This window comes from Pan paniscus, chromosome 2, assembly GCF_029289425.2.
Source record: "Pan paniscus chromosome 2, NHGRI_mPanPan1-v2.0_pri, whole genome shotgun sequence".
Classification (NCBI taxonomy): domain Eukaryota; kingdom Metazoa; phylum Chordata; class Mammalia; order Primates; family Hominidae; genus Pan; species Pan paniscus.
Window position 1 is genome coordinate 38,896,506 of NC_085926.1, and position 12,325 is coordinate 38,908,830.

The 12,325-nt window shown below is 44.6% G+C and overlaps 1 protein-coding gene across 1 annotated transcript in view; it reads right to left on the reverse strand.

Moving 5' to 3' along the window:
• SCN11A (sodium voltage-gated channel alpha subunit 11) overlaps nucleotides 1-7,945 on the reverse strand; it is a 107,195-nt gene extending 99,250 nt beyond the window's left edge. Inside the window, exons 1-3 of the mRNA XM_055109673.2 lie at nucleotides 5,868-7,945; nucleotides 2,577-2,695; nucleotides 1,199-1,300 (exon numbers count right to left, since the gene is read on the reverse strand). Coding sequence (XP_054965648.1) covers nucleotides 1,199-1,300; nucleotides 2,577-2,695; nucleotides 5,868-6,134 — 488 coding nt within the window. The 5' untranslated portion in view covers nucleotides 6,135-7,945. The remainder of the gene's footprint in view (nucleotides 1-1,198; nucleotides 1,301-2,576; nucleotides 2,696-5,867) is intronic.
• Nucleotides 7,946-12,325: the final 4,380 nt, after the last annotated feature.

A 12,325-nucleotide genomic window follows, 5' to 3' on the forward strand; every position in this document is an offset into this window, starting at 1 on the left:
TATAATTGGTTATTAGAATACACTGCTGATGGCAGAGCAAATTGATACAAACTTTTTGGAAAACATTTTGTCTATATATATCATTAAAAGCATTAAAATGTACCTTTTTATCTAGAAAATCCTTTTTTTTTTTTGAGACAGAGTCTCACTCTGTTGCCCAGGCTGGAATGCAGTGGCTCACTGGGCTCACTGCAAGCTCCGCCTCCCAGGTTCATGCCATTCTCCTGCCTCAGCCTCCCGAGTAGCTGGGACTACAGGCACCCGCCACCACGCCTGGCTAATTTTTTGTATTTTTAGTAGAGATGGGGTTTCACCATGTTAGCCAGAATGGTCTTGATCTCCTGACCTCGTGATCCACCCGCCTCGGCCTCCCAAAGTGCTGGGATTACAGGCATGAGCCACCACGCCCGGCCTAGAAAATCCATTTCTAAGAGTGTATCTCAAGAAAATAATAATTTAAGAATAGGGCTGCATGCAGTGGCTCACGCCTGTAACCCCAACACTTTGGGAGGCCAAGGTGGGCAGATCACCTGAGGTCAAGAGTTCGAGACCAGCCTGGCCAACATGGTGAAACCCTGTCTCTACTAAAAATACAAAAAAATTGGCTGGGCACGGTGGCAGGCATCTGTAATCCCAGCTACTTGAGAGGCTGAGGGAAGAGAATCGCTTGAACCTGGGAGGCAGAGGTTGCAGTGAGCTGAGATAGCGCCATTGCACTCCAGCCTGGGCAACAAGAGCAAAACCCTGTCTCAAAAAATAAAAAAAAATAAAAAAAGAATAGCTTTATTTTTGGCATAGTGAACTCCCATAACAATTTTTTACAAACAAAAACAAAGAATAAGTAAATACATAAATACAGCTTTATGCAAAAAGATTTTTATGACAATGTTATAATCTACTAAAATGCTAGAGTGGTGAAGTACATTATGGTTTATTCACCTGATAAAATATTATATAACCATCAAAATGGATACCTATAAAACTTACGTAAACACAAAGAAAACCACTTAAAATGTGAACATATGTGTGCTGTTCATTACAAATTGTAAAAAAAAAAAGGTCAAAAATAAAACTGATTCTGCCAACATATGTGTTAGAATTATTAGTGACTTTTTCTTTCTCTCCAGCGTAATCATTAACTGTCTTAGGTATATTTGTTTAAAAACTTAGGACAGGTAAGTGAAGGAAAAATACTTACTCTGCAATGTCAGTATTGTTGCTGTTGCTGTTTTTAGCAGGCCCTGTAGCCATGAACACGCAGTTGATGATAACGGTGCCGATAATGAACATACTGAACAATGTGGCCAGCATCCATTAAGGCAGATATGTTGCAGGATGGCATGCATCATTAGCTACTGGGTAAGACTGGGGGTGCCCCTGATGGTCCCCTTTTCTGCAGGTGCATCTATCTTCTGACTGTGAATGTTGGATGAGAACAACTCACAACTGTCCCCTCCTGTGGAGAATTGTCCCCTGCTGAATGGCAGCCTCCTCACTTGGAGAGCTACACACCCCCTTCTACATGTCTGAATGACTTAGGCCCTTGCTTCAAAGTGGGACAATTCTGTGGTGCAATTCATGCTCCAGAGTTCCTCGTGGGATCAGAATGAAGGTGACTCAGCTGAGACCATATCCTTGCTTGGCTCTTTGTTTTCCCCCCTTCTGCTTCCCTTTCTCCTTCTCCAGAAAGCACTCCTCTGTTAAATCACTTAAATAAGAATGCCCATATCAGGCTCTGCTTCTAGGGAACCAAACCCAAATAGTTATTCATTGCCATTCTCCTCAATATTTTACTAAACCTACCAACCCATATCTTTTTCTCATTTCCCTGTCTAAAACTTCCTAGTGTCTCCCCCAACCCTTGCATACATCAGAAATGCTTAATAATTCCTACCTGCCTTTACATTTTAAGACTGACATTGCAAACCCTAAGTTTTAAGAGCCTGAAAAGGCATATAAATGGGTAAAATGGGCTGGTGTTCAGCCACAAGAGGGGTGCAGAGGTGGTGAGACAGAGCTTACATGCCCCCTCCAAAGAGGCAGCAATTCCTTACTCTACCCATTTTTGTCAGGTATTAACAGAAATGGGAACCTACCCTTGCCAGTTTCCATCTTTCAAGAAAAGCTGGAAATCTGGAGTATTCATGTTAGAAAGTGTTTTTCAAAGTTTTAAGTACTGTGTAGGTCCAACACAACACATTATCAACTCAATATACTGCACAGGCTGCCAGTTTACATCTCTTTAGGTGTCAGCTTAGATGCACCTTCCTCTAAGAAGCCATCCTTGATGCCTCTAAAGCACAGCAGTGCCTCTCCCTGCTACCACTTTCACACGACCAATCTCACTAAAGAAGTTGCCTGCCTTTTAGTCTATGCCCTTCTGAGGCCATAGGACCCCAGAGAAGGAGATGACATCTTGCTCACATCCAGCACAGTCCCTGCCTGCAGCAGTAGGCACTCAGCCAGTATTTGTAGAAAGAATTAGCTATTTGCTTCCATCCAATAACATGAACACCGTGGGGCCCGTGCACTTTTCAAATGATCTGGACTTAGTAAAAGGTGCAATGAAAGGATATGAATGGACTGAGACTCTAATGGCTAAACTTCTGATTGAACTGAAAGGCCCAAAAATGAACAAGGCATGCTTGGCACTGAAGCGGTAGATTGTCCTCTTTCTGTTTAACACCATAAATGTCTGCAAAACAAAAAAAACAATACAAGAAAACACACACATACACAACAGGAATTAAATGCAGTGACAAAACAATATTTATCATGAATTCATTTAGAGAAAATTATAACATAACTGTTGGGCTGTGGAATATTTACCCAATGGGATACTCCAGAATAATCAGAGATGGAAAACACAGGACCTGAAAATACCAAAATTAGGAGTATAGAGGAATAACTGGGGAAAAGAAAACCCTTAATATTGTACTCCATGGTATGTATCAACGGGGAAAGGGACTAGAAGAGAACTTGAAGAGGCAGAAATTGAGCTTGGACATTTAGATTCAGCAGATTATTTTAAATTATTTTGATTATTAACGAAAACTTTGCAATGAATCTTAGAATAAGTGACCTAAAGGGTCCATGTTTGCTATGCCACAGGTCTGAGAAACGCTGTGTGAAATAACCAGTCAATTCTAACCTTGATGATCTTCAAGAAAAAAGTCACCAAGTTTCCTGGATTTGCTCTTTCTTTACCTCTGTGGACATAGGGGCAAATTTCCCTGTGGTTCTTAACCAGCAGGGGAGGTGGGCATTGCCCCTACAGAAGGCATTTGGAAATGTGTGTGAGTATTTTTGGTTGTCTGCTGTAATGACTATGGGCTCTACTGGCCTTTTACTGGGAAGACCCAGGGATGCCAAACAGGACAAACTTGCCAATAGTACATTATGCCCACCCCCCCACAAAGTGCCCAATGGAGTCCCATTAAAGAACACTGAACCTCTGCCCATTTTCTCCTAGCATGACTCCCTGGGCACTGGGAATGAAGCAGCCCCTGGACAACAACCTGTCACTAACATGTTTCTGACATCCACCTCCAGACCTCCCTTTTTCCATGTAACTGTAATCTAGCTGTCCCCATATCTGTCCCCATGGCTGTCAGTTACAAAAGCCTTCAGAAAGTAAGAGTCATTCCTTTCTCCCCAACTGATGGCTCCTTTCAGATTTGCAAAAAGTGCTACTAGGCCATGTAATACAGCATGTTCTCAGGCAGGAGAGACAGACCTCGGCACCCAGGCCCAATGTTAGCACTGTGAGTGCTACCTTGGCTCAGGTGCCAGAACGTCAGCCACTGCCAACCATCAACCTTCCTTTAATGAGCTGCTGGGATTGACTGGTCTGATGGTTATCTGGCTGCAGGGAAAACTGTGCTAGGATATTTTTCTTTGCCCCCATAATAATGAAATGAGCCACGGGGTTTTTTAAAAATATGAGCCAGGAGCCCAAGACTTGCTTTGGAAATTCTGCGCCTTTCCTTTGAACAGACATACAATTTTGGGGCAGAAACAAACCTCTCTTTGAGATGAGTCACCCCACATTAATAAGTGGTACAATATGGCTCTCCTTCTGTGCCTTTGATTTTGATATTTTATTGATGCCTCTTCTTACTGCTTTAAATATTTTAACTAATGGTGTATTTAACTCTACATGCCAGGGTTTTAATGATTAAAATGATAGGTACTAGCTCCTCCTGCCTGCTTGCTGACACTTCTCTACTTCTTTCCCCTGTTGCTCTTCAAAATGGGGTTTCCAAAGAGAAGTAGCCTGTGATGATAAAAAGCACCCTTGGGTTTGCATCCTAGCTCCACCACTCACTGGCTGCTTGACCTGGCTTAAGCTACTTTCCCAGCTAGGCTCTGGTTTCCTCATCTGTAAGGTAGAGTGCTAATCATGATCACACATACCTCACATGACTGTTGAGGGCACTGGTCATGTGAGATCATGGGTGTGCAGAGCTCTAAACAGATATCGTGTCTTCTTATTTAAAGTGAGGACCCAGGCTGAGAAGTGGTGGTCCTAGAATTACCACCCAGGCTGGAAAAGTCCTGTTCTCCCAGGACTGTCAGCTGCACACCAAACTGCTGCCTGACTCATGGGTCTCCTCTCCAGCACTGACGCAGAAGGAGACCTCTACAGTTAACTCACCTCCAACAACTATACCTCCAAGAAGGCCCTGGAATCCTGGGGCATCAGAAAAAGGAGAAACATTGGAGTGTTTTTGCTCCTTCAATTCTTTCCCCCTTGCTTGTCCTTCCTACTTATACTCTACCTTCCTCTGTATATGTGGTCCTCATTTGGCCTGGCAACTCTAAGTCTGTCCCAATTGAAGTACATGCAAATCAGGCAATCTTTCTTTGAAAGGTCAGTTTCTTATGGATGCCAGCCAAAGATGCTCTCAGCATCCCATATTTTCTAGGGCTTCCCCAAACCTCCCAGCCTCCTAGGTCTCTAACCTCAGTATGGCAAGGTGGGGTTTCCAACCTCTGCTGGATCACACTGCGAGGTGATGATGGCAAAATCTTCTGAGCCTTTCCTGAAAGGGCCAAGTGTGCTCACAGCCTCAGGCTCTAGAGCAGTCATGTGGGAGCTCAAAGTTTACATTCCCTCACTCGGGAGCCCCTTCAAGAAACCTTTACTAGAATTTCCCTGCAAGAACTGCATCCAGGCAGATAAAATAGCAAGGCTTTCACATATTTGCATTGAGTTTACATAGAATCTGCATGTGCCCACTTGGTTACCATTTTCTTAGGTTTCATTTATTGAGCTCCTACTATGCATCAGTTGTTGGTTTGAACCCTATTAGTCTCATTTAATAGCCTAGAAAGCCTATTATCCAAGAGTTTTTAAGGTAAAATCTTGTTGCTATAATGAGCATTTCTGGACCATGATATTAATCCTTTGTATCAGTATAATGCATTTTAGTGATAAAGTGCTTTCCCAGCATGTCTATGCTCTAAGGTAGGAACATCAGGCATTATTTCTATTATACAGATTTTAAAAGTGAAGATTAGTAAGGTGACTTGCCCAGAGTCATAAAGCCCATCACTTGAAATGGCCTGTATCTAACTTCTGGGACTACTAGTCCAGTCCTCTTTCCAGACTTCATTTTGTGTTTTCTCTGTTTTCCTTTTATCCTTTTGCAGTCCCTCATCCTCATCTTCTCCTCTAATACATGCATTGCAGAGAAAAAATGAGGACTGAAAGGGGTTTTCAGGACTATCAAGGCAATGCCAGGGGATGACAGCAAAGAAGAGGCACAGCCTGCCTGCTATAAACCCTAAGAGTGGTGTTTGGAGAACCTGTAACACCAGTTACGACTGCATGGTTAGAACACCCCCCCCCCCAAATGAAGTACCTTATGATTTCGGTAGAATGGGTCCAAGTCTTCCAGAGGCTTTCCTATGAGCTCACGAGGAATGTCACCATAGAGCTTGGGCAACTTCCTGGAGGCCTTTAGGTCAAGCTGAGGCCGAGGCTGGGGTACTTCTCCTGTCTGGTCTTTAGACTTCTTTTTCTCCTTTTGGATGGCAATCCGCTTCTCAATTGCAGCCAGAGAGTCAGAAGTGAAGGGGCGGAAATTCCGCTCATCTGGAAAGATTACTGGGTAGCATCTGTCATCCATCTTCACCCTCAGGACAGAGACAAGCCACAGATCCTCAGAAAGTCCTCAGAAGGCAGGAATAAAAGAGCCTGCCCTAGGATTCCAGTCTTAAAGGATGGTGTCATAAGGATCTACAAAAGCTGAGCTGAGGTCAGGGGCCTTGGGAGCTGATCGGCTGTGAAGATCAGAAGAGATGACCACCACTGTGGGTATAGCAGGAACTTTTGGCATAGACAAAACCAAAGCAGGGCATCATTCCTGGAGGACCTGGCAAGAGGCGGGAAGTTGAGTTCAGGAACAAGTGAGCAGAAGAAGCCCAGTCTCTAAAACTGAGACCCAGACATTAAGCAAGACAATAAGGCTGAGCCGGCTGAACTGCTGAAGTGGGATCTGCAAGTAGCAGGCAAGTGGCCACATGGCCCAAACAAGAGAAAAAGGAATAGGGAATTGACTGGGCCATAGTTACGGACTGCAAAAGCAAAACTGAAAGTGCATGGGTCTTTTCTCACATCCAGTCAGTAAAGTTCTTAAAATGTGATGAAATGGGAACAAAAGAGCCATAAACATAGGCATGAACTGCGACCCCCATGCCGGCTCTCTCACTTCTAGGACTTCGACCCTAAGAAAGTGAGAGGTGACAGCGTGCTGGCAGTCCTCACAGCCCTCGCTCGCTCTAGGCGCCTCCTCTGCCTGGGCTCCCACTTTGGCGGCACTTGAGCCCTTCAGCCCACCGCTGTACTGTGGAAGCCCCTTTCTGGGCTGGCCAAGGCCAGAGCCGGCTCCCTCAGCTTGCAGGGAGGTGTGGAGGGAGAGGCGCGAGCGGGAACCGGGGCTGCACCCGGCGCTTGCGGGCCAGCTGGAGTTCCAGGTGGGCGTGGGCTTGGCGGGCGCCGCACTCGGAGCAGCCGGCTGGCCCTGCCGGCCCGGGCAGTGAGGGGCTTGGCACCCGGGCCAGTGGCTGCGGAGGGTGTACTGGGTCCCCCCAGCAGAGCCGGCCCACTGGCGCTGCACTCGATTTCTCACCGGGCCTTAGCTGACTTCCCGCGGGGCAGGGCTTGGGACCTGCAGCCCGCCATGCCTGAGCCTCCCACTCCCTCCATGGGCTCCTGTGCGGCCGGAGCCTCCCCGACAAGCACCGCCTCTGCTCCACGGCGCCCAGTTCCATCGACCGCCCAAGGGCTGAGGAGTGCGAGCGCATGGCGCAGGACTGGCAAGCAGCTCCACCTGCGGCCCCGGTGCGGGATCCACTGGGTGAAGCCAGCTGAGCTCCTGAGTCTGGTGGGGACGTGGAGAGTCTTTATATCTAGCTCAGGGATTGTAAATACACCAATCGGCACCCTGTGTCTAGCTCAGGGTTTGTGAGTCCAATCGACACTCTGTATCTAGCTGCTCTGGTGGGGCCTTGGAGAACCTTTGTGTCTATACTCTGTATCTAACTAATCTGATGGGGACGTGGAGAACCTTTGTATCTAGCTCAGGGATTGTAAACGCACCAATCAGCACCCTGTCAAAACAGGCCACTAGGCTCTACCAATCAGCAGAATGTGGGTTGGGCCAGATAAGAGAATAAAATCAGGCTGCTGGAGCCAGCAGTGGCAACCCGCTCGGGTCCCCTTCCACACTGTGGAAGCTTTGTTCTTTTGCTCTTTGCAATAAATCTTGCTACTGCTTACTCTTTGGGTCCACACTGCTTTTATGAGCTGTAACACTCACCACGAAGGTCTGCAGCTTCACTCTTGAAGCCAGCAAGACCACGAGCCCACCAGGAGGAACGAACAACTCCAGACGCACTGCCTTAAGAGCTGTAACACTCACCGCGAGAGTCCACGGCTTCATTCTTGAAGTCAGTGAGACCAAGAACCCACCAATTCCGGACACAAAAACAGAAAGGGTTTGTTAATAGGGTTACTCTACCATAGGATAATAGCTTCTTTGAGGACTTTCTCTACAGCCACAGGGTTCAAGCTAGACACTGAAAAGCAGCAGTAGTATTCAGGTTGAATGCCTATATTCCCCATGCCAGCCATCCTCTTTCTTTCTTATTTACTGGATGCTAATCTAGGGCTGACTCTTACACCCACTCCAGGAAATTATAGTAAGAAACCCAACATATCACTGGTTTGTTCGTTCAACAATTATATGCCCTGTGTCTGTTCTAGGCATGGTGCTAGGCACTAACGGTGAAGAAACACAGTCCCTGGTCCAACAGTTACACTGTCCTGGAGTAGTAGAAAAGACAAAGACAGGAAATTAAAATAGAACAAATGCTACTACAGGGAGAAGTAGTGGGGCTATGTCTATGCATAGGATAGGTGTCTCATCATAGGATAGGCGTCTCAACAGGGAATCAGGGATTGTTGTCCAAACCTTTAATGTCTAAATTGAGACCTGAAGGAGATGTAAGACTTAGGACAAGAGAAAAAGGGGGACACTAGGATGCTCCAGGGAGAGCAAATAGTGTGTACAGGAACCCTCAGCTGAGAAAGAACATGATGTCCAGCAACTGGTTCTGTTTGCCAGGAATGGGGATTTCATGGAGTGGAATGGCCAATAGGGCTTTACTCAGCAGAGGGAGAGAGTGGGCAGGCCTCTAATCTTTGGTAAAGATCATGGACTTCCCCTGAGGGTAATGGGGAATTACTAAAGGTTTGGGTTTTCATTGCTATTGTTGTTACTGCAGAGGCGAAACACTATCAGATTTGTTTTTGTTGTTGTTGTTGTTGTTGTTTTTAAAGAAAAGCCACTCTAACTATTGGGAATTGGCAGGGATATGGATGGAGCTGGAAGGCCCTTAGCAAACTAACTCAGGAACAGGAAACCAAATACCACATGTTCTCACTTATAAGTGGGAGCTAAATGATAGAAACTCATGGACACATAGAGGGGGACAACACACACTGAGGCCCATGGGAAGGTGGAGGGTGGAAGGAAGGAAAGGATCAGGAAAAATAAGTAATGGGTGCTAGGCTTAATACCTGGGTGACGAAATAATCTGTACAACAAACCCCCATGACACAAGTTTACCTATGTAACAAACCTACATGTGTACCCCTGAACTTAAAATACAAGTTAAAAAAAAAAAAGTCCCTCTAACTGTTGGGGATTGAAAAGGCTTGAGATAGGAAGATAAAGGGGAGGCTAAAATCAGAGAAGTGAGCTTGGAAACTCTTGCAGCAAATCAAATTACAGGGGATGATCTAATGACATGGATGGATTTGAGAGTTAATAAATAGCCTTGACATGAGATTAATGGGAAGAGAGAGACTTGAGGGATGGTCCTTACCGAGATTCCTGGCTTGAGCAGATGAGAGGACAGTGTGGCCACTCACTGAGACAGAGAGTGCAAGAAAAGGAGGGCACTGCGAGGGAATAAATTTGGTATGCAACACACGAAGCTGAAGCTGCCTGGGGAACCTGCAAGTGGAGAGAACCAAAAGGCACTCGAATATAGGGAAATCATAGTTCACACATGTCAGGCTCTGAAAACAGCGTGAAAGCAAAGAAATGTAGCCAAAATTTCTCTTGAAACTCCCTCAGGAAGGCACCATACTAAAGAGGCATCCCAATTCATTACTTAAACGAGTTCAATACAACCAGCTTTTCTTCCAGGGCCAGAACCAGACACTCTTTCTTCAGGTTAGCCCCAAACAAAGTAGTTGGATTGTGTTTCAGGGCCATGATAAAGGCAATGTATGATCCTTCAAGTATACTATGATTAGGGCAAGCAATGATAATACTGTGAGAGCCCTATGTCAGCTGAAACTGAATGTAGGACTGTAGATTCATCACTGTCTGTCCCACATTCATCCAGAGTCAAGCTCATTATTGATAGGTCTGGATGATGGAATTCCCCGCACTATTTCAATTTCCCCCTCCTCATGAACATGTGTAATTGAATTTGTATGAATGAAGTGGGCATATAATGAGACTCTGCTGCATTTGACTCTAGAGCTCAAGAAAGACATTTAATTCAGAGCATAAGTCTTTTGCAGTGAACACAATATGGATGCTAGTCAATCCTGTAAAATGGATGCACTGTGAAAGACCCTGGATGGTAAAACCTGGACCCTATGCTCAGTTACAGCAAGGAGTCCAGTGGCAGGTGCTGCCATTCTAATGGGGCGATTAAAGAAGCAACTGGACACTTTCACCCTGCCATTTTGACTCTGGGAGATATTTTGCCTGGGTTCTTAAGAAAGAGAAACTTGCTAAAAATAAATATAACACAAAATAAAACTGACAACCCCTGAAACTGTACACAGTAAAATTTGTTATAGATGATTAAAAAACAAACAAACAAACAAAAAAAACAAAAAAAAAACACACACCTAAACAACCACATCTTAAAAGTAACATTGGCCAGGCACAGTGGCTCATGTCTGTAATCCTAACACTGTGGGAGGCCAAGGCAGGTGGATTACCTGAGGTCAGGAGTTTGAGACCAGCCTGGCCAACATGGTGAAACCCTGTCTCTACTAAAAATACAAAAATTGGCTGGGAATGGTGGCATGCACCTGTAATCCCAGCCACTTGGGAGGCTGAGCAGGAGAATCAGTTGAATCCAGGAGGCGGAGGTTGCAGTGAGCCAAGATTGTGCCACTGCCCTCCAGCTTGGGTAACCCAGCCAGACTCTGTCTCAAAAAAAGAAAAGAAAAGAAAAGTAACATTGAGGCCAGGTGCAGTGGCTTACACCCACTGGGAGGCCAAGGCAGACAGATTGCTTGATACCAGGGGTTTGAGACCAGCCTGGCCAACATGGTGAAAACCCATCTCTACTAAAAATGAAAAATTAGCTGGGTGTGGTGGCGTGTGCCTGTAATCCCACCTACTCAGGAGGCTGAGGCACAAGAATCGCTTGAACCAGGAGGTAGTGGTTGCAGTGAGCTGAGATCACTCTACTGCACTTGAGCTTGGGCCACAGAATGAGACTCTGTCTCAAAAAAAATGAAAGTAATATTGAAAACTGCAAAAATTGACCCAGGAAAAGGAAAACTGAATAAAAATTATGAACTCAAATAAATCTGACAAAATAAAACCACATGCAGTATGCAGTAAAATTTCCTTATTAACTGAAAAAACAATTAATGGAAGAATCAAGTATTCTTTAATAAGTAAACTCAGGAAAATTCGACTGCGAAAATCAAGGCTGCATCCACAAAATAGATAAAATTGATAAATTAATAGAAAATCAATATGGCACAAGCTGTAATTGGTAAAATTTGAAATGACTCAAACCCTTATGGTGAAATTTGTACAGAAATACTTAATTCTGAAAATTTTCTGTGCAGAAAATAGATTGCATTGCTAGAAAATTGATCAAAGAATTAAATTAGCTAAGTGCAATTATTTTCCAAGTCCTGCTAACAAATTTGAAGATAAAATTTTCAGATTCTGAATGACTCTTTACAAAAAAAATTACTTGAGTATATACTCCCAAACAATGAAAAGAGAATTCAGAAAAGCAGGATGCATGGAATCCAAGACATTATGTCCTTAACCGAAGAGTGCAATAAAATATTTCTGGTCAACCACACATCAATAGGCTTAAGAAGCAATTGCTCAACCACCATGGCACATGTATACCTATGTAACAAACCTGCACGTTTGGCACAAAAGCCCGGGTATGGTATCTCATGCCTGTAATCTCAGCACTTTGGGAGGCTGAGGCGGGCAGATCAGGAGGTCAGGAGTTTGAGCCCACCCTGGCCAACATGGTGAAACCTCATCTTTACTAAAAATACAAAAATCAGCCAGGCGTGGTGGTGCGTGCCTGTAATCCCAGCTACCTGGGAGGCTGAGGCAGCAGAATCACTTGAACCCTGGAGGTGGAGGTTGCCATGAGCCAAGACTGAGCCATTGTACTCCAGCCTGGGTGACAGAGGGAGACTCCGTCTCAAAAAAAAAAGCAAAAACAAACAAACAAACAAAAAGAAGCAATTGCTCTAACTGACAGAAAAGTCAGAGAATCCTGGGAAAAATATTTAAACTATAAAGAAAATTTTATGTAACAAAAAGTATGTTTCAGAAAATGGTTTTTCCAAATGTTAAAAGAAAGGTAATGAGAAATTCCATCAAAATAAGACATACTTCAAAAGTAATGGTTTATAGACAAAGCCAACTAAATGATTTGAACCCTGATACCCTGCCATTTTGACAGGAACCTTGGTAAGGACCATCCTTCAGTATAATAGGAAAAATAAGATAATTCATTT